Raw genomic sequence first — 15,952 nt, 5'->3', positions numbered from 1 at the left:
GGAATCGAACCCGAGACCTTCCGCTTGCCGGGCGACTGCTCTTTCTACTGAGCTATTCAGACACTTACAAATCAATATTTTTCTCAATGTTTATAACCTCCCACCCCCCCACCAAGGCGTCGTACCTGGTCCAAACGCAACAAATATTAATAAGAATATTTGTAAGTCAGCTCTCCAATTGTTTTAAAAACTCCATATTTATCTCGACTAAGAGCCAAACGCGATGTTATTGCGACAAATTAATATTTAGAAATTTTTGGAAACTGAGGAATTTGAATCCTATGGTTGGGATCTCAGAAATTCCCCTTGTTCCTTCTCTTAACATCTCCTGTAAGAAAAAGACGAGAAAAATATTGGTCCGAAAGTCGGCTGAATCGGGAAACGAACCCGAGACCTTCCGCTTGCCGGGCGACTGCTCTTCCAGCTGAGCTATTCAGACACTTACAAATCAATATTTCTCTCAATGTTTATAACCCCCCACCCCCCCACCAAGGCGTCGTACCTGGTCTAAACGCAACAAACATTAATAAGAATATTTGTCAGTCAGCTCTCCTATTTTTTAAAAACTCCATCTTCATCTCGACTAAGAGCCAAACGCGATGTTAATGCGACAAATTAATATTTAGAAATTTTTGGAAACTGAGGAATTTGAATCCTATGGTTGGGATCTCAGAAATTCCCTTTGTTCCTTCTCTTAACATCCCCTGTAAGAAAAAGACGAGAAAAATATTGGTCCGAAAGTCGGCTGAATCGGGAAACGAACCCGAGACCTTCCGCTTGCCGGGCGACTGCTCTTCCAGCTGAGCTATTCAGACACTTACAAATCAATATTTCTCTCAATGTTTATAACCCGATTCAGCCGACTTTCGGACCAATATTTTTCTCGTCTTTTTCTTACAGGGGATGTTAAGAGAAGGAACAAGGGGAATTTCTGAGATCCCAACCATAGGATTCAAATTCCTCAGTTTCCAAAAATTTCTAAATATTAACTTGTCGCATTAACATCGCGTTTGGCTCTTAGTCGAGATGAAGATGGAGTTTTTTAAAAAATAGGAGAACTGACTGACAAATATTCTTATTAAAGTAAATTGATAAGTTTTATTTGTCCATCACAATTTTTAAATGATGGATATAAAATATTAGAAAATTTAGAAATTCGTTCCTGACACAAATTATCTATCAATTTACATATAACTATGGAATGTAAATGTAAATTGATAAGTTTTAACTTTCCATCGCGATTTCCAATTTATAGATATAAATATTAGAAAAATTAGAAATCCGTTCCTGACGCGAGTTACCCATCAATTTACATATAGCTATGGACTGTAAATGTAAATTGATAAATTTTACCAGTCCATCATGATAATTTTAATTCATAACAAATTTACGAAGTAATGCATTCTATTTCAAAACATAAAGGGAATCGACATATTCTAGAGAATAATACCTAAAATATATATATATATTGCTTGAAAAGTAGTAATTAGGTATGAAACTCGCTTTATTATGTGAACTCGGCTTTACTCTCAAGGAACACCTAAAAGATTCTAGAAGGTTCTAGAAAGACGGTTGAGAACCGTTACATACCAGAAGTACGATGCAATGCATGATGCAACGCTGAAGCACGTTGCAACCTGCAAGACCCGCTGCAAGCCGCATAGCGATGAGTCACCAAAGAGGCACCGCTATCGCTACCGAGAAGAAGATAAGATAAGCCAGAGCGCATAGCCAACAAAGGCATACCGCTATCGCTACCGAGAATAGGATAAGGAAAGTCGGAGCGCCCGGCGATGAGTCATCAAAGGAACGCCGCTATCGCTACTAAGAAGCCATCTCTCCGGGACTTAACCGTCGCAATCTCTACCAAGAACAGATTGTCTCCGGTACTTCCCCGGCATATCTCTCTTGCCATTGGCTAACCCGCATTGCCCGATGGGAGGAGCGAGCCACATTTTACGGTATATAAACCCTGCGCCCGGCACGGAACGGCAGTGATCCGCCGAAAGTTGTTCCAGTCAATCAGCTCTAATCCAGCAATCAACCAGCTATTACTACGGGGTCCTGAAGACAACGAGACATAGCCGCCATTTTGGTGAGACACAGCCGCCATTTCGGACCGAGGTACCGAGGCTCCTCAGATCTTCAGACTCAGAGGGAAGAACACAGTAGCGAAGTGTACCATAGCAAGGCACATTAGACATTGTCTAACCTTGTGAGTATTTAAGCCAGTTCACATATCCCTAAATAGTAAAGCGCGACGGACACTCATTATATTTAATCATTATATTTAATCATCCAATATTAACTCAATCTTACATTACATTTCGAACTCTGAATTTTGAGCATAGACATAAGCCACATATTACTCTGCGTTTCCGATATTATTTCAATCTACGATTTGCATCTGCATACGTCTGCGTTACAATCGTCGATCTACTCAATATTTTATCCAATACTATTCAATATTATTTAACCAATATCGCATACTTATTCAATCTATTATAATAAATATACTTATGTATTTTATTATATCACTGCTTATTTATATATGTATGTAACCCTGTATCCTACCACATATTAGCGAATTGAGTGCCGCTAATTCCTCTGTACACATTAGAAACTATATCCTGTCAGAAGGTACATTCGCAAGTCATCTCTGAGGTGCACGTTTAGTAAAGTGAACGTCGCATTAGCCTATTAAGACAAGGACCAGAGAACCCGGCCTAGCCGGATGAACACCTATCTCTCTATCTCTTTTACGCTTTTATTATTTTGCATTTTCCAATAGTTGTGAATACTTTACCACACCAACTGACAGTGATCTTGCATATTGATATTCGATTCGTTTGACAAGTGTACACCACCTGACCCTATTTACAACCAATAGAAATATACCCTGTCATAAGGTACATTCGCAAGATATCTCTGAGGTGCACGTTTAGTAAAGTGAACGTCGCATTAGCCTATTAAGACAAGGACCAGAGAACCCGGCCTAGCCGGATGAACACCTATCTCTCTATCGCTTTTACGCTTTTATTACCTTGCATTTTCCAATAGTTGCGAATACTTTACCAAACCGAATGACAGAGGTCTTGATAATTACTAAGAATTATTACTTCAATATTTAAGACTTAAATCTTTGATGCTTGAAAGTACAAATATTAATATTCTTGATATAGATATTAATACATGTACTAAGACTCCATTTCCTATTCCACATTATTACCAATTCTCTTTCAGTATCGTTTAATTATAATTATAATTGACACAACGCTTAATTAATTAACAGGTGAAGGGCATTCTCGTATAGATTAACCTTTCATCTCGTCTCTAACTCTTTAACACGTAAATCACGACTTAAACGTGAGTCACATTCAATTACCTTTGATTATTTAACTATCTCAGTTCTATTAAACATATTATTCATATAAACTTATTTAACCATTAGATGGTCTCTCCCTTCCGAAGGAAAAATCAAATTGATCGCGACGAGCAACGTCTCCACAGACTACGCGAACGTAGGACAAGAAGAGTCTTAAACTTGCATGTCTAAATATTTCCTACGCGAGTAATCGTTCGATCCCCTTCTCCGGACGTTTATTCGCCTATAAATAACCTTCCGCCCTACATTGATTATTCTCATCCGCTATTTCCGGAGTTCTCACCGTTAGAATCAAATACGTTAATAACGAATTCTAATCGTCAATTCTTACCCGATCCAGAATATTATATCCCGGATCAAAACCAACAAATCACACCGTCTGAATACGATCCGTTCTTACAATTTAATCACGAACAAAACTTTAATATTCTTGACGAGGATACCGTGAACCTCACATCCGACGGCACTCGTAACTTCATCTCAGAAGAAGCTCAGGACGACTTTACTTCTTTTATTACTTACCTCATTCAGCCTAATAATTCGGAACAGGAGCTTAGCAATATTGTAACTCAATTTCAAGCTCCCCACGAACCACGTCAGGACCAATAGACTTTATATCGACGTAAAGGTTTTATAAATGAATAAATGACATTATATTTGTAAAATATCTTTATTTATCGACCCGACCCGTCAGTTTCCTTCTCCGTCCGATACTCTCAATCGAATCTCAAGCTCTCGGCTTCCCTGGGTATAGCCGGCCTAGCAGGTTGCCCATAAAACAAATAGAGAGCAGCTTCTTAAACGTCCACCGAGGTAGACGCGAGAGAAGACCGTCTTGTGCAGAAGGTAATTTATCGCTAGATGAATTATTGGACGTAACAATATTATCGAAAATAGGGGTGTCGTCGCTAGGATCGGAACTGTTGTCGCTCTCAGTCTCGCTTATTTCGCCGGGTTCGTCGTTGTTAATATCGGTTTTGTTAGAAGATCGCGTGTTTGGTGGGTCGTCTGTATCGTCGCTTTCCGTTTGCTGCGACGATTTTCCGATTTGCTGCGGTGTTTCGACGGATCGCCTTCTTTTTGAGTTAAATAGCGATTCCTCGGAACTGGAGAGTTCTCGAGTTTGTTCAAGAGGTAGGATTTGCTTTACCACGCTTAGGTTAGCAGGTTGGATTGGGTTTCGGGAAAGTGCATCGGCGTTATCGTTAATTTTTCCCGGCTTATATACTACGCTATATTCGTATTCTGCAAGTTTTAAGCGCCATCGGATGAGCCGTGAGGTGGGGTCCGTTACAAAATGCATCCACACCAGCGGTCTATGATCCGTAACTAGTGTAAACTTTCGTCCATATATATAAGGACGAAAGTAATTGACGCAGTAGACGATAGCTAGTAGTTCCTTTTCGATTGTCGAATAATTTTTTTCTGCGCTATTCAAAAGACGAGATGTATAAGTAATGGGTAGGTCTTTGCCGATTTCCCCCTGGCTCAAGACTCCTCCGATAGCGTAACCGGAAGCGTCTGTTGTGACGACGAAAGGTCGCGTGAAATCGGGAAATTGGAGAATGGGCTTAGAGCATAATGCGTCGCGGAGTTTCGTAAAACTCTTTTCTTGGTCGTTTTCCCAAACAAATGCTTTGTCTTTCTTTAGCAAGTCCGTAAGGGGCCGTGCAATTTTAGAAAAATCCGGGATAAATCTACGATAGTATCCAGCAAGGCCAAGGAATTGTTTAATATTTTTCGCGTTGCGGGGCCTGGGGAATTCCTTTACCGCGATTACTTTAGATGGGTCTGGTTTTACCCCATCGCTGCTAATTATATGGCCCAAATATCCGACTTCCTTGCGCAGAAATTCGCATTTGTCTGGTTGGAGCTTCAAGTTAGCTTTGCGTAATCTCTCGGCTAGTTTGTTGAACTTGATTTCGTGTTCCCGGAGTGAGCTCGCGTACAATACGATATCGTCGAGATAAACGAAAAGTTCGATTCCTTGTAGTCCGCATAGAACCTGATCCATGAGTCGTTGGAACGTCGCTGGGGCGTTTTTTAAGCCGAACGGCATTCGCTTGAACTTGTAATGTCCATGCGGTGTCGAGAATGCAGTTTTTTGCGCGTGCGACTCGTGCATCGGTATTTGGTGGAATCCGGACGCGAGGTCAAATAGATTAAAGTACTTTGCGCTGCCTAGCTGATCGAGAATTTCTGTTATGTTCGGCAAAGAGTACGCGTCGCCTATCGTTTTTTCGTTTAGTGCTCGATAGTCCACGACCAACGCTTGTTTCCCTTCGAATCGGGTTTCTTAGGTACTATCCACAAGGGTGAATTGTACGGTGATTCCGAATGTTTAATTACATCGTTGTTTAGTAATTCTTTTATTTGCTTGTCGATTTCTTCTTTGTGGATTGGAGGGAAACGATATTGTTTGGTATGTATGGGTTGATCGTCGACTGTCGTAATTTTGTGAGATAGCAACCCTGTATACCCTAGCTTCTTGTTTGGCAGGTGAAACAAGTCGCTGTACGTTTCTATTAGGTTAGCTACATGGTTAGTTTCTTCTTTGTTCAAATGGTCGAGACGAAGGAGGTCCCGGATAGTTGATTTCTGTTCAACAGAGGATAACTCTGTGGTTGAGGAAATAGAAAGGATTTGGTTTGATGACGCTAAGGTTGCATCGGATTCGCTTCCGCTAGAGATTTGTTCTATTTCCTGGAGGTCTATCGTAGAGACCACTAACTCGCGGTCTGTATCGCTAGCATTGATTGCGTGGATGTATGCCCTTCCACCGTGATTAGTGACTATCGCTTCTCCGAGGAATACGTTTTCGCAGACGCTAAGACGCGGGACGTATCCTACTGCGACGTCGGAATTTTGTACATTGACGTAGAACGTTGAGCGCGATCGAGCAGGTACTACTATAGTTTCGCGCTGCGAGAAAGGAATTTGAATATTTCGCCAGCACACTGACCCTTCCTTGAGATTAATGCTGCTAGCATCTTGGAGGAAGTCGGATCCTAGGATCCCTTCTTGAAGGATTGGGAAATTATTTGGTACCGCGTGGAGATAGAGGGGATAACCCATGTACACGATTTCGGCGGACCCGAGTGTTTTTATCTTCTCGTTTGTTATACCGCTAAGGTACAACGTGTCATCTTGACGAATTTTAACCTCGGGATGTAGATTTCGAATTTTAATGAGATTAGGGGCGGCCCCCGTATCTATCATAAATGTTGTTTCTTGTGAAAGTCCGTCAGCAAGTAACGCGACGGTGGGCGCGTGTGAGTGACCGGGTAGATTTAATGTTGCGATTCTAGCTTCTCGGTACTCGTTCCTTCGACTAGATTTATCGGACGGGTCGTTTGGGGAGAAGCCCCTTGGTGAAGTGTACCCGACCTTCCCGCAGGGCTCAATGCGTTTCCCGTCTCATTCTTCCGCGCGTTATTATTGTACTCGCGTTTTCTATACTCCTCGATTTTGTGTCCATTGTTTTTACAATAGCGACACCATTTGTTAAGGCGGTCATTTTGACGAAGAGGAGCATTATTAGAGTTCGCGTTATTATAGGTTTGCCGTCTGTCGTTGTAGGCTGAACGATCCTCTCTTTCTCGCGTTACAGGGTGTCTCGCGTAATTGTTACGCGATAAATTATTCGGATAACGCTCTCGAGAATAATTTCCATTGCGTGGAATAGTATCAGTTCGCGCCTGGCGTGTATATTCATTACGTGGGGGGTCCGGTTCGCGACGGTCGCGCGGCTTATTTCGATCTCTGTCCAGCTCCTCTCTTTTTGCAAGTTCCTTTGCCCTTGCAAATGCCTCAAACGGCACGGAGAAAAGGCGTCTATCCATCTGCAGTCTGTACTGAAGAGGTAGACCGTCACAGAATGATCGTGCCGTGAGTTCGTCGATTTCGAGAGCAACTTCGTCGTTCACATTTCCCGTTGTACGGCGCTTGGCATCTAGGATCGCGGATCTGAGTTCCTTAACACGACTAATGTAATCTAACATATGCTCGTGTGGTTTCAAGTACACCGTACTAAGTTCTCCTTTATATTGATCAATTGTTTTCGCGGAACCAAAAGCGTTATTGAGTAGGTCTATTAATTGTATGACGCTTTCGCAAGGTTCGTCCTCGACGGCGTAATAGGCGCGTCCACGAAGTTTAGTTTTTAGCAGAGCAGTGAGGTTCCGCTCCGAGGAAGGAGGAATGATTTCCCGAGCGCGACGACATGCTCGCGTGAATTGCCCTAGTGGTACGTTATATCCGTCGAAAAAGGGTACAGATTCCGTTGCTTCGCGAAATGAGACCTTGGGGAGTTGAGGCGACTCCATATGTGGGCCGGGTTGCCCGTTTGAATCGTCGAGGGACAATAAGGGTTGTCCAGAAAGCCGTAGAGACGGGCTGGTCTCTCTGCGGAGACGAGCTACTTCCCGGCGCAATTCCTCCATTTCGGCGAGGATGCTATCTTTTAACGCCGTCATTTCTCGAGGAGCGGCGTCCTCCGACGTTTTTTGCATTATTTCCCGAAGAGTTTCTAACTCGCGCTCTCTCTTATCCTGTTTTTTACGTTGGTCGGTTAGGTAAACGGCTTCGTCTTTCAAACTATTTTCTTTAGATCTTAACGCGGCTTCCCTAGTTTTTAGTCTAGTCTGAGTTTCGGCTAACTCGGCTTCTCGTTGTTTTAGTTTCAACTGAATTTCAGCTAACTCTGCTTCGGAAAACTCTTTCCTCGTTCCCTCCTTTTCTACCGAATCTTCCCTTTCTCCTTGTTTCCGGCGCGTGTCAACCATAGCTCGGAAATTACGGATCCCACCGCTGTCACCAATTTTGTTACGTCCCGTTCGCAGTCGCGGCGTGTTATTCGCGAGTGTATGATTCGCGTTGCACGTACTCGAACTATTGCGCGAGACAACGTCGTATTACGGAAATTTTTCCGGGGATACTTACGACGAAGGGTTTTCCGACAGAGGTTGCACGATGCGGAGGGAAGGGAAAGAATGTGTTACCCTTAAAGTAACGGTTACGGCGTGGAGCTTATCTGTAATTCTACAGTTATGATCGTGGTTCCGTCTTCTATCCTCGCCGGGACGGTATCTGGGTTACGCGAGTAATCTTCGTATATAGACTCGCAAAGTTCGCATAGGTCACCCGCCCGTGAGAGGGTGAGGCGGTTGCTGCAAGTTCCGCAAACTATCCCAACTAATAATCCACCTATGGTTAGGCTATGTTTCCGGATCCGTGTCCAGAACAATTGAGAAGTTCGAGGTAACGCGGCGAAGCATGAAAGACAAAGAGCGGCTTTAGTTTCAAAATGAATGTACCCGATACCGACTTGACAGTAATACGGAGGCTCGAGAGGTATTAGGAGATTAACTCCTGAAAGAGGGGTTACACCTCTAAAGGGGATTGGGCACATCTATACCTGCCACGTTAGTCGTATTAAAAGATCATGCGTTGTTCGCTCGTAGATGGTTGATGAGACCGGACGTTGTCGAGGAGTCGGTAAATGTCGGTAAAGTGAGTCGATGTGGCGTCGATATAACGTCGGCAACTGTCGGTAACGATCGTCGGTAAAGGCCGTCGGTAAAGGCCGGTGGTAAATTGTCGGTAACCGTTGGTAACGAACGTCGGTAAGATCGTCGATAAAAGAACGTACGTCGGTATATTGTCGGTAACGTCAGTAAAAGAACGTATGTCGGTATAATGTCGGTAATGTTGGTAAAAGAACGTGTGTCGGTATAATGTCGGTAATGTTGGTAAAAGAACGTGTGTCGGTATGTTGTTGGTAAATCGAGAGTGTTCTTAATTGTTTATTGCTTAAGTGACTACTTTGTTGTACGGATTTACGAAGTTATTTCTTGAGACACGAAGATTTTTAAGAGATTGAATTATTTGCGTTTTTCCGTGTTAGAAGTTCGAGAGTTGTATCGTGTGCGGTGGACGACCCTAGTTTTATAGCCTGACCCTTTTTTTATAGCTTCCGCAGTGACGATGGAAAAGAGGAAAATGCGTCGGAGATTTTTCTAGAATGTTCTCTTCCACGTGGTAGAAGCGTCTCTGAATTTGCTAACACGCGCGATTCCTTAGGTTAACGTGAATTTCACTTACCTTTAGTAGCACTTTCCTGATCGTGTCGGCTCGTACTTGGAGGTAGTGCGTGCGGCGAGGGTCGTTCCCTGGGATGTTTGGCGGCGGTAGGCGTCGTGGTTGGAACGTTATTGGTATGCACTTCCACTGTATAATTACTAAGAATAGTTACTTCAATATTTAAGACCTAAATCTTTGACGCTTGAAAGTGCAAGTATTAATATTCTTGATATAGATATTAATACACGTACTAAGATTCCTTTCTTATTCCACATTATTATCAATTCTCTTTCAGTATCGTTTAATTACAGTTATAATTGACACAACGCTTAATTAATTAACAGGTGAAGGGCATTCTTGTACAGATTAACCTTTCATCTCGTCTCTAACTCTTTAACACGTAAATCACTTAAACGTGAGTCACACTCAATTACCTTTGATTATTTAACTATCTCAGTTCTATAAAACATATTATTCATATAAATTTATTTAACCATTAGATGGTCTCTCCCTTCCGAAGGAAGAATCAAATTGATCGTGACGAGCAACGTCTCCATAGACTACGCGAACGTAGAACAAGAAGACCCTTGAATCTTAACATCCAAATTTATCCACCGCGAATAATCGTACGATCCCCTTCTCCAGACGTATACTCGCCAATTAACAATATCCCCCCTTACATTGATTATTCTCATCCGCAATTTCCGGAGCCTTCACCGTTAGAATCAGACACGTTAATAACGAACCCTAATCATCAATTCTTACCCGATCCTGAATATTATATCCCGGATCAAAACCAACCAATTACATCGCCAGAGTACGATCCCATTTTACAATTTAACAACGAACAAACCTTTCACATTCTCAACGAGGACACTGCCAGTCTCACTCACGACGTCAATAACGTCATCCCTGAGGAAGCGCAAGATAACTTCACTTCTTTCATAACTTACCTCAACCAGCCTAACAATCCGGAACTGGAGCTCAGTCATATTGTAACTCAATTTCAAGCTCCCCACGAACCACGTCAGGACCAATAAATTTTATATCAATAGAAAGGTTTTATAAATGAATAAATGACATTATACTTGTAAAATATCTTTATTTATCGACCCGACCCGTCAGGTTCCTTCTCTGTCCGATACTCTCAATCGAATCTCAAGCTCTCGGCTTCCCTGGGTATAGCCGGCCTAGCAGGTTGCCCATAAAACAAATAGAGAGCAGCTTCTTAAACGTCCACCGAGGTAGACGCGAGAGAAGACCGTCTTGTGCAAAAGGTAATTTATCGCCAGATGAATTATTGGACGTAACACCATACAAGATCTTTTAACAAAATATTCCTTAGCAATCCCTCTGCAACACGCTAACGCGATCGACGTAGCTGACGCGTTCACCGATGAACTAATATGCGTCTTCGGAGCGCCAAAAGCTATTCTAACAGATCAGGGATCGCATTTTCTAAATAGCCTAATGCGTAACATAGCAAAAAGTTTTAAAATTAAGCACTTCAAAACAACAGCTTACCGGCCGCAATCTAATGGCTCAATAGAGCGCTCCCACCATGTCTTGTGGGAATACTTAAAGCAATACGTAGATAGAAACAATGATTGGGACAAATACTTAAAACTAGCGTCATTCTCTTATAATACTAGCGTACACGAAGGGACGCAATATACTCCCCATGAATTAGTCTTTGGGAAGATAGTCAAGTTGCCTTCCAACTACCCCGATGTCGCCGACGTTACGGACGAGAGTTACGCTAATTATCTTACAAACCTTTTTAACAAACTGAGTGACGCCCAAGCCGTCGCCCGCGGAAACTTAATAGCCGCTAAACAAATGTCAAAGGTCTACTACGACCGCCGAGTTAACGCCCAACAGTTTCGAGCGGGAAACTACGTGTACTTATTAAAAGAACCAAATAAAGGCAAATTAAGCAATCAATACACCGGTCCCTATAAAATCATTAGTCTCTTAGGCAATCGTAACGTTAAGTTAGCCATAAGTAGAAATAAGTGTTACGTCTCGTGGGGTCGCGGCTGCGAGAATTTGAATGCAGAGCTCGGCTTATTCCACGAGACACGATCGCTATTACGGGTACGCGAATCTATGCGATTCTCCCCGGGGATACCCGCGATCTGAGGTTATTCGCGCTGGAACTGAGGTGATTGGATTATTGCGTGGGACCTACCTGTGACTCTACTGTAATAAAGATAGCTTCGTCGATTGCTCTATGCGAAACGTCGTTGGGGTTGCGTAAGTAATCTTCGTACGTAAACTGACAAAGCTCGCACAAATCACCGATTCGCGTGAGGGTAAGTTGGAAGTTGCAGACTCCGCAATTTATTCCGATAGGTGTTCCGCCTATGATTAGAGTATGCTTCCGAATCCTTGTCCAAAGTAATTTCGAGACTCTAGGTAAGGTGGAATAGCATGAAGTGCAGAGGGCTGCCTTAGTCTCAAAATGGATGTACCCGACACCAACTTGGCAATAGAATAAGGGTTCAAACGGTACAAAGAGATTAACTTCTGGAGAAGGGGTTATGTCTCTAAGGGTGAGTGGGCACATTTGTGCTTGTTGCGTAATCGAATTGATAATGCGTCATTCGCTCGTAGATCTTCGGTGAACCCGGCAGTTATCGAGAAGTTAGTAGTCGTCGGCAAAACCGTCGGTAATTGCTCAGTAAAACACTGGTAAGGTGCCAGTAAGGTGTCGATAACCCGTTGGTAAAAGAACGTTCGTCGGTATATGGTTGGTAAATGTCGGTATAAGAACGTATGCCGGTATATAGTCGGTAATGTCGGTAAAAGAACGTATGTCGGTATATTGTCGATAACGTTGGTAAAAGAACGTATGTCGGTATATCGTCGGTAACGTCGGTAAAAGAACGTATGTCGGTATATTGTCGATACCGTCGGTAAAAGAACGTATGTCGGTATATCGTCGGTAATGTCGGTAAAAGGACGTATGTTGGTGAATCGAAAGTGTTCTCAATTGATTATTGTTTAAATGACTACTTTGTTGCACGGATTTACGAAGTTATTTCTTGAGACACAAAGATTTTTAAGAGATTGAACTATTTGCGTTTTTCCGTGTTAGAATTCCGAGGGTGGCACCGCATGTGGTGGTCGACCCTAGTTTTATAGCCCGACCTTTTTTTTATAGCTTCCGCAGTGACGATGGAAAAGAGGAAAAATGCGTCGGAGATTTTTCTAGAATGTTCTCTTCCACGTGGTAGAAGCGTCTCTGAATTTGCTAACACGCGCGATTCCTTAGGTTAACGTGAATTTCACTTACCTTTAGTAGCACTTTCTTGATCGTGTCGGCTCGTACTTGGAGGTAGTGCGTGCGGCGAGGGTCGTTCACTGAAATGTTGGGCGGCGGCAAGCGTCGTGGTCGGAAAGTTATTGGTATGCACCTCCACGGTAAGAGTTCGTCGTTGTTAATATTTTTAATGTTAAAAATGTTCTCGTATTTAGGATCGGCCTGATATTCCACTCCGAGGAATTGAGAATATTCCTCGGTCGCTGATTCACGATAGAGTCGGTTTAGTTTTCGTAATTGATTCTTCCTTCCCGCGCGTCGCGTCTTAGGCATATTGAATTTGATGCATCCTCTGAATGATTACTCAAATAAGGAGGGTTGATATGCGGCGGACCTTACTCTCAATTCCTTATTTCGGCAAATGCTGAGAATGTTAATTCTGACTGTGATGAGCGGTGGTCCGCTCCAAACACAGTTTGAATTATTCTGAATTCAAACGCCGTATGACAAATTTAAACGCTATCGAATTTTATCACGGGAGTGGAAGTTTTGAAGAATACTGAACACTAGTTTTCACACATGAATACACTGATTTATTCGTATAGTAGTACAAAATTCTAGACTAAAACTTAGAATTAGAATTTAGATTTAGACTTAGAATTTAGAGTTAGAATATTATACTTAGAGTTAGAATTTTAGAATTAGAGTTAGGATTTAGAATTTGGACTTAGAATTTAGAAGTGCGACTATACTGTTTGGTGTCGCGCAGAGAACTGCCGAAATTCGGGACTGCTCTGAGGTCCTTCGTTTCGGCGGCTCGGGCCTGCGGCGGCCTGGAGAGGGGGAACTCTCCGGAGTAGGGGCTCTCGCTGTGGTGGGAGATCCTTAGGCGCTACGAAGCGCCACGCTTAGTTTCTAGGCGGAGTTAAGCGTCATGGCCGGCTTTGGCGCGCTTTTCAAATAGCGTTTAAAGAACTTGGAGTAAACGAAAAAATTTATACGGTCGGACGTGACACTTCCCCCCTTAAAATAAAAATGTTGGAATTTAATGTTCCAACATTTTGGACTTAGTTTTCTATGCGCTACGATTAGGTTCTTAACTTAACATTGATTATGCAAATATTTATTTAGTTCGCCGTAATCTTTCATTGGGTGAACACTCGTAGGGTGAGTTTTTGCACACACTTTGCCACTGTCTGATTCGTTAATCGAAGAGGTTTGTTGTGTGGGCAGGGTTAAGGGTGTTTCTTCTTCGTTTGTTGGAGGGGGTTTTAGGTGTAGCAATTCTCGTCCGTTGTCCTGTTCTCCTTCCGCTGATTTGCCAAGGTGTAGGAGGACATTGGTCACCGAGATCCAAATGGCTCCGAGTAGATGTAGACTCCATCCGTACACCGAGTGGAGTGCGTACCCATGGATCAGGGTGTCGATTATTAATTTTATCAACCGTATGGTAACGAAGATGCCAAGTACTCCGGCGCTGGCGGATCCGAAGCTTATAAAACCTTTCCATAGCCTGGCTCCGGTATTTTCCGCTATTCGGTCGAGAGATTTCTCGTCTAATAAATTCAGCAAGGAGAAACTGCCTGTAGGAATTTCCTGTCCCATTGCTCCCCTGGCGATTGTGTGAAGCATGGAGGGTTTTTCCACGGGGAACATGATATGGTCGCGAAGACGATCAAGATCTTCGTTCGTATAAATACCACTGGAAGCGAGTGAATCCGGGCTTACGTACTTCCATGAGGGTTTGGTTAAAGGCCTGATAGTAGGCGGTGCCACCGATTCCACGGGTTTCGGTGTTAGTCTATACCAGGTGTTGTGTATTTGGTATAGAGTTGGTAATACTTCGTTGCAATCCCTCGATGTTCCGGCTTTAGTAAGTATCTTCGATCTTGGTAAGAGGAAGAGTGACTTATTTTGATGAGTGACGGGAAGTTCGTTGTAGCACTCCTCGGTAGGTCGTAGGCGGCATTTGACAGGTATACATTTGATGAGGTGTATAACTTCACCTGCAGTTATGGCGGTATAACCTGGAGACTTCATTATTCGATGCGCCATTTCGTCAGGTGCTATGCTTGCTAGAGAAAGCGCGTTGAGGAGGATCTGCCTTTCCAGTGCACATTTTTACTCCATAATATCCTTGTATAGTTGGGTCAGCTGGGTCTTCAGGTGTTTCTCGTCGTATATAAATTTTGAATTCACATATGTGAAGATGTCGAGGTTGTCGATTCTGACCTTGGAACGGCTTTTGAATGTCCGCTCGGGCCTCGTTTCGAGGATACACAGCTTGGGATGTTCCGTTCGCCAAAAGTTGTATCCGCATACGTTGGTTTCGGTTGTCCTTGCTAATGCGAAGGTTGTGTCACGCGCCGTGACTGTATAAATCGTTGGCGCTTCCTCTTGGGGAGTGCTGGGCGACAATCGATATGCTATTCCTTCGTAGAGGACATCGTATCGTCCAAAGTGACAATTGTCAATTGGCAGGATTGTCCAAAAGGTGGAGGCGCCGTCGGCATCAATGCATTCGCCTGTCGTTACGGGACAGCGAATGCCGGATGGAAGTATCACTTCATTGTTATTGTATCCAACGGGCAGCTCCAATTGTCGTATCGTGATTCGTACTGAGGCTTGCACGATCACGTCGTCCCATGAGCCGTATGCGTCGCTGAACTGGGTGCCGCTGCATTTTCCGTCTGTCTTAACTGAACTTGCGAGTGTCATTGCTCTTAGGTTTGTTGCATTTGGTTTAATCCCAGTAATGTGTTGGTTAACTCCTAGGGATATGGTCCCTGTTTCGTGCAATTTTCGGCATGTGTCTGCCGATACTTCGTGGATATACTCCTGTCTTCCGTTCTGTACCGCTGCTATATGAGAGTGCATTCTGCAGTAAAATATAGTCCGGTCTATCTCAATTTTGCATTGGTAGGCGGGAGTATGCACAAATTCACTGAGTTGGAGTAGTTGTATATAGACTTCCTCCTTCTTAGGTTCGATGCTGTTGGTTTTACACTCTTCGATATCTAAGAGGGAGAGTGTTGTGATGTTCAGGCCCCGTCCTCCGCAGTCGTATCCGATTAGTCCGCTGGATAGTGGAACCAGAAAGGCCATGCCCAGGATGATTGCGAGAGTCTTCATCTTAGCGTGGTTGGTTGATTACTGGCCCGTCCTCCGTTGGGGCGTCCGAGATATATTCGTCTTTGGAGTGGGGGTCTTCAAGGGTGGGG

General features: G+C 43.4%; 1 protein-coding gene across 1 annotated transcript; it reads right to left on the bottom strand.

Moving 5' to 3' along the window:
• Positions 1–13,832: 13,832 nt before the first annotated feature.
• LOC146719713 (uncharacterized) lies at positions 13,833–14,771 on the bottom strand. The gene has a single exon (XM_085489602.1). It carries the CDS (start codon positions 14,769–14,771, stop codon positions 13,833–13,835), a length of 939 nt encoding a protein of 312 aa, XP_085345728.1.
• Positions 14,772–15,952: the final 1,181 nt, after the last annotated feature.

Source organism: Nylanderia fulva, unplaced genomic scaffold, assembly GCF_048542155.1.
Source record: "Nylanderia fulva isolate GAGA-0341 unplaced genomic scaffold, ASM4854215v1 Scaffold89, whole genome shotgun sequence".
NCBI classification, from domain to species: Eukaryota; Metazoa; Arthropoda; class Insecta; order Hymenoptera; family Formicidae; genus Nylanderia; species Nylanderia fulva.
The sequence above is the reverse complement of the archived record's forward strand: the minus strand, read 5'-3'. Positions and strand labels throughout refer to the sequence as shown.

Coding starts and splice junctions, on each gene's coding strand:
- LOC146719713 (XM_085489602.1), bottom strand. CDS start 14,771: ATGAAGTCTCCAGGTTATACCGCCATAACTGCAGGTGAAGTTATACAC.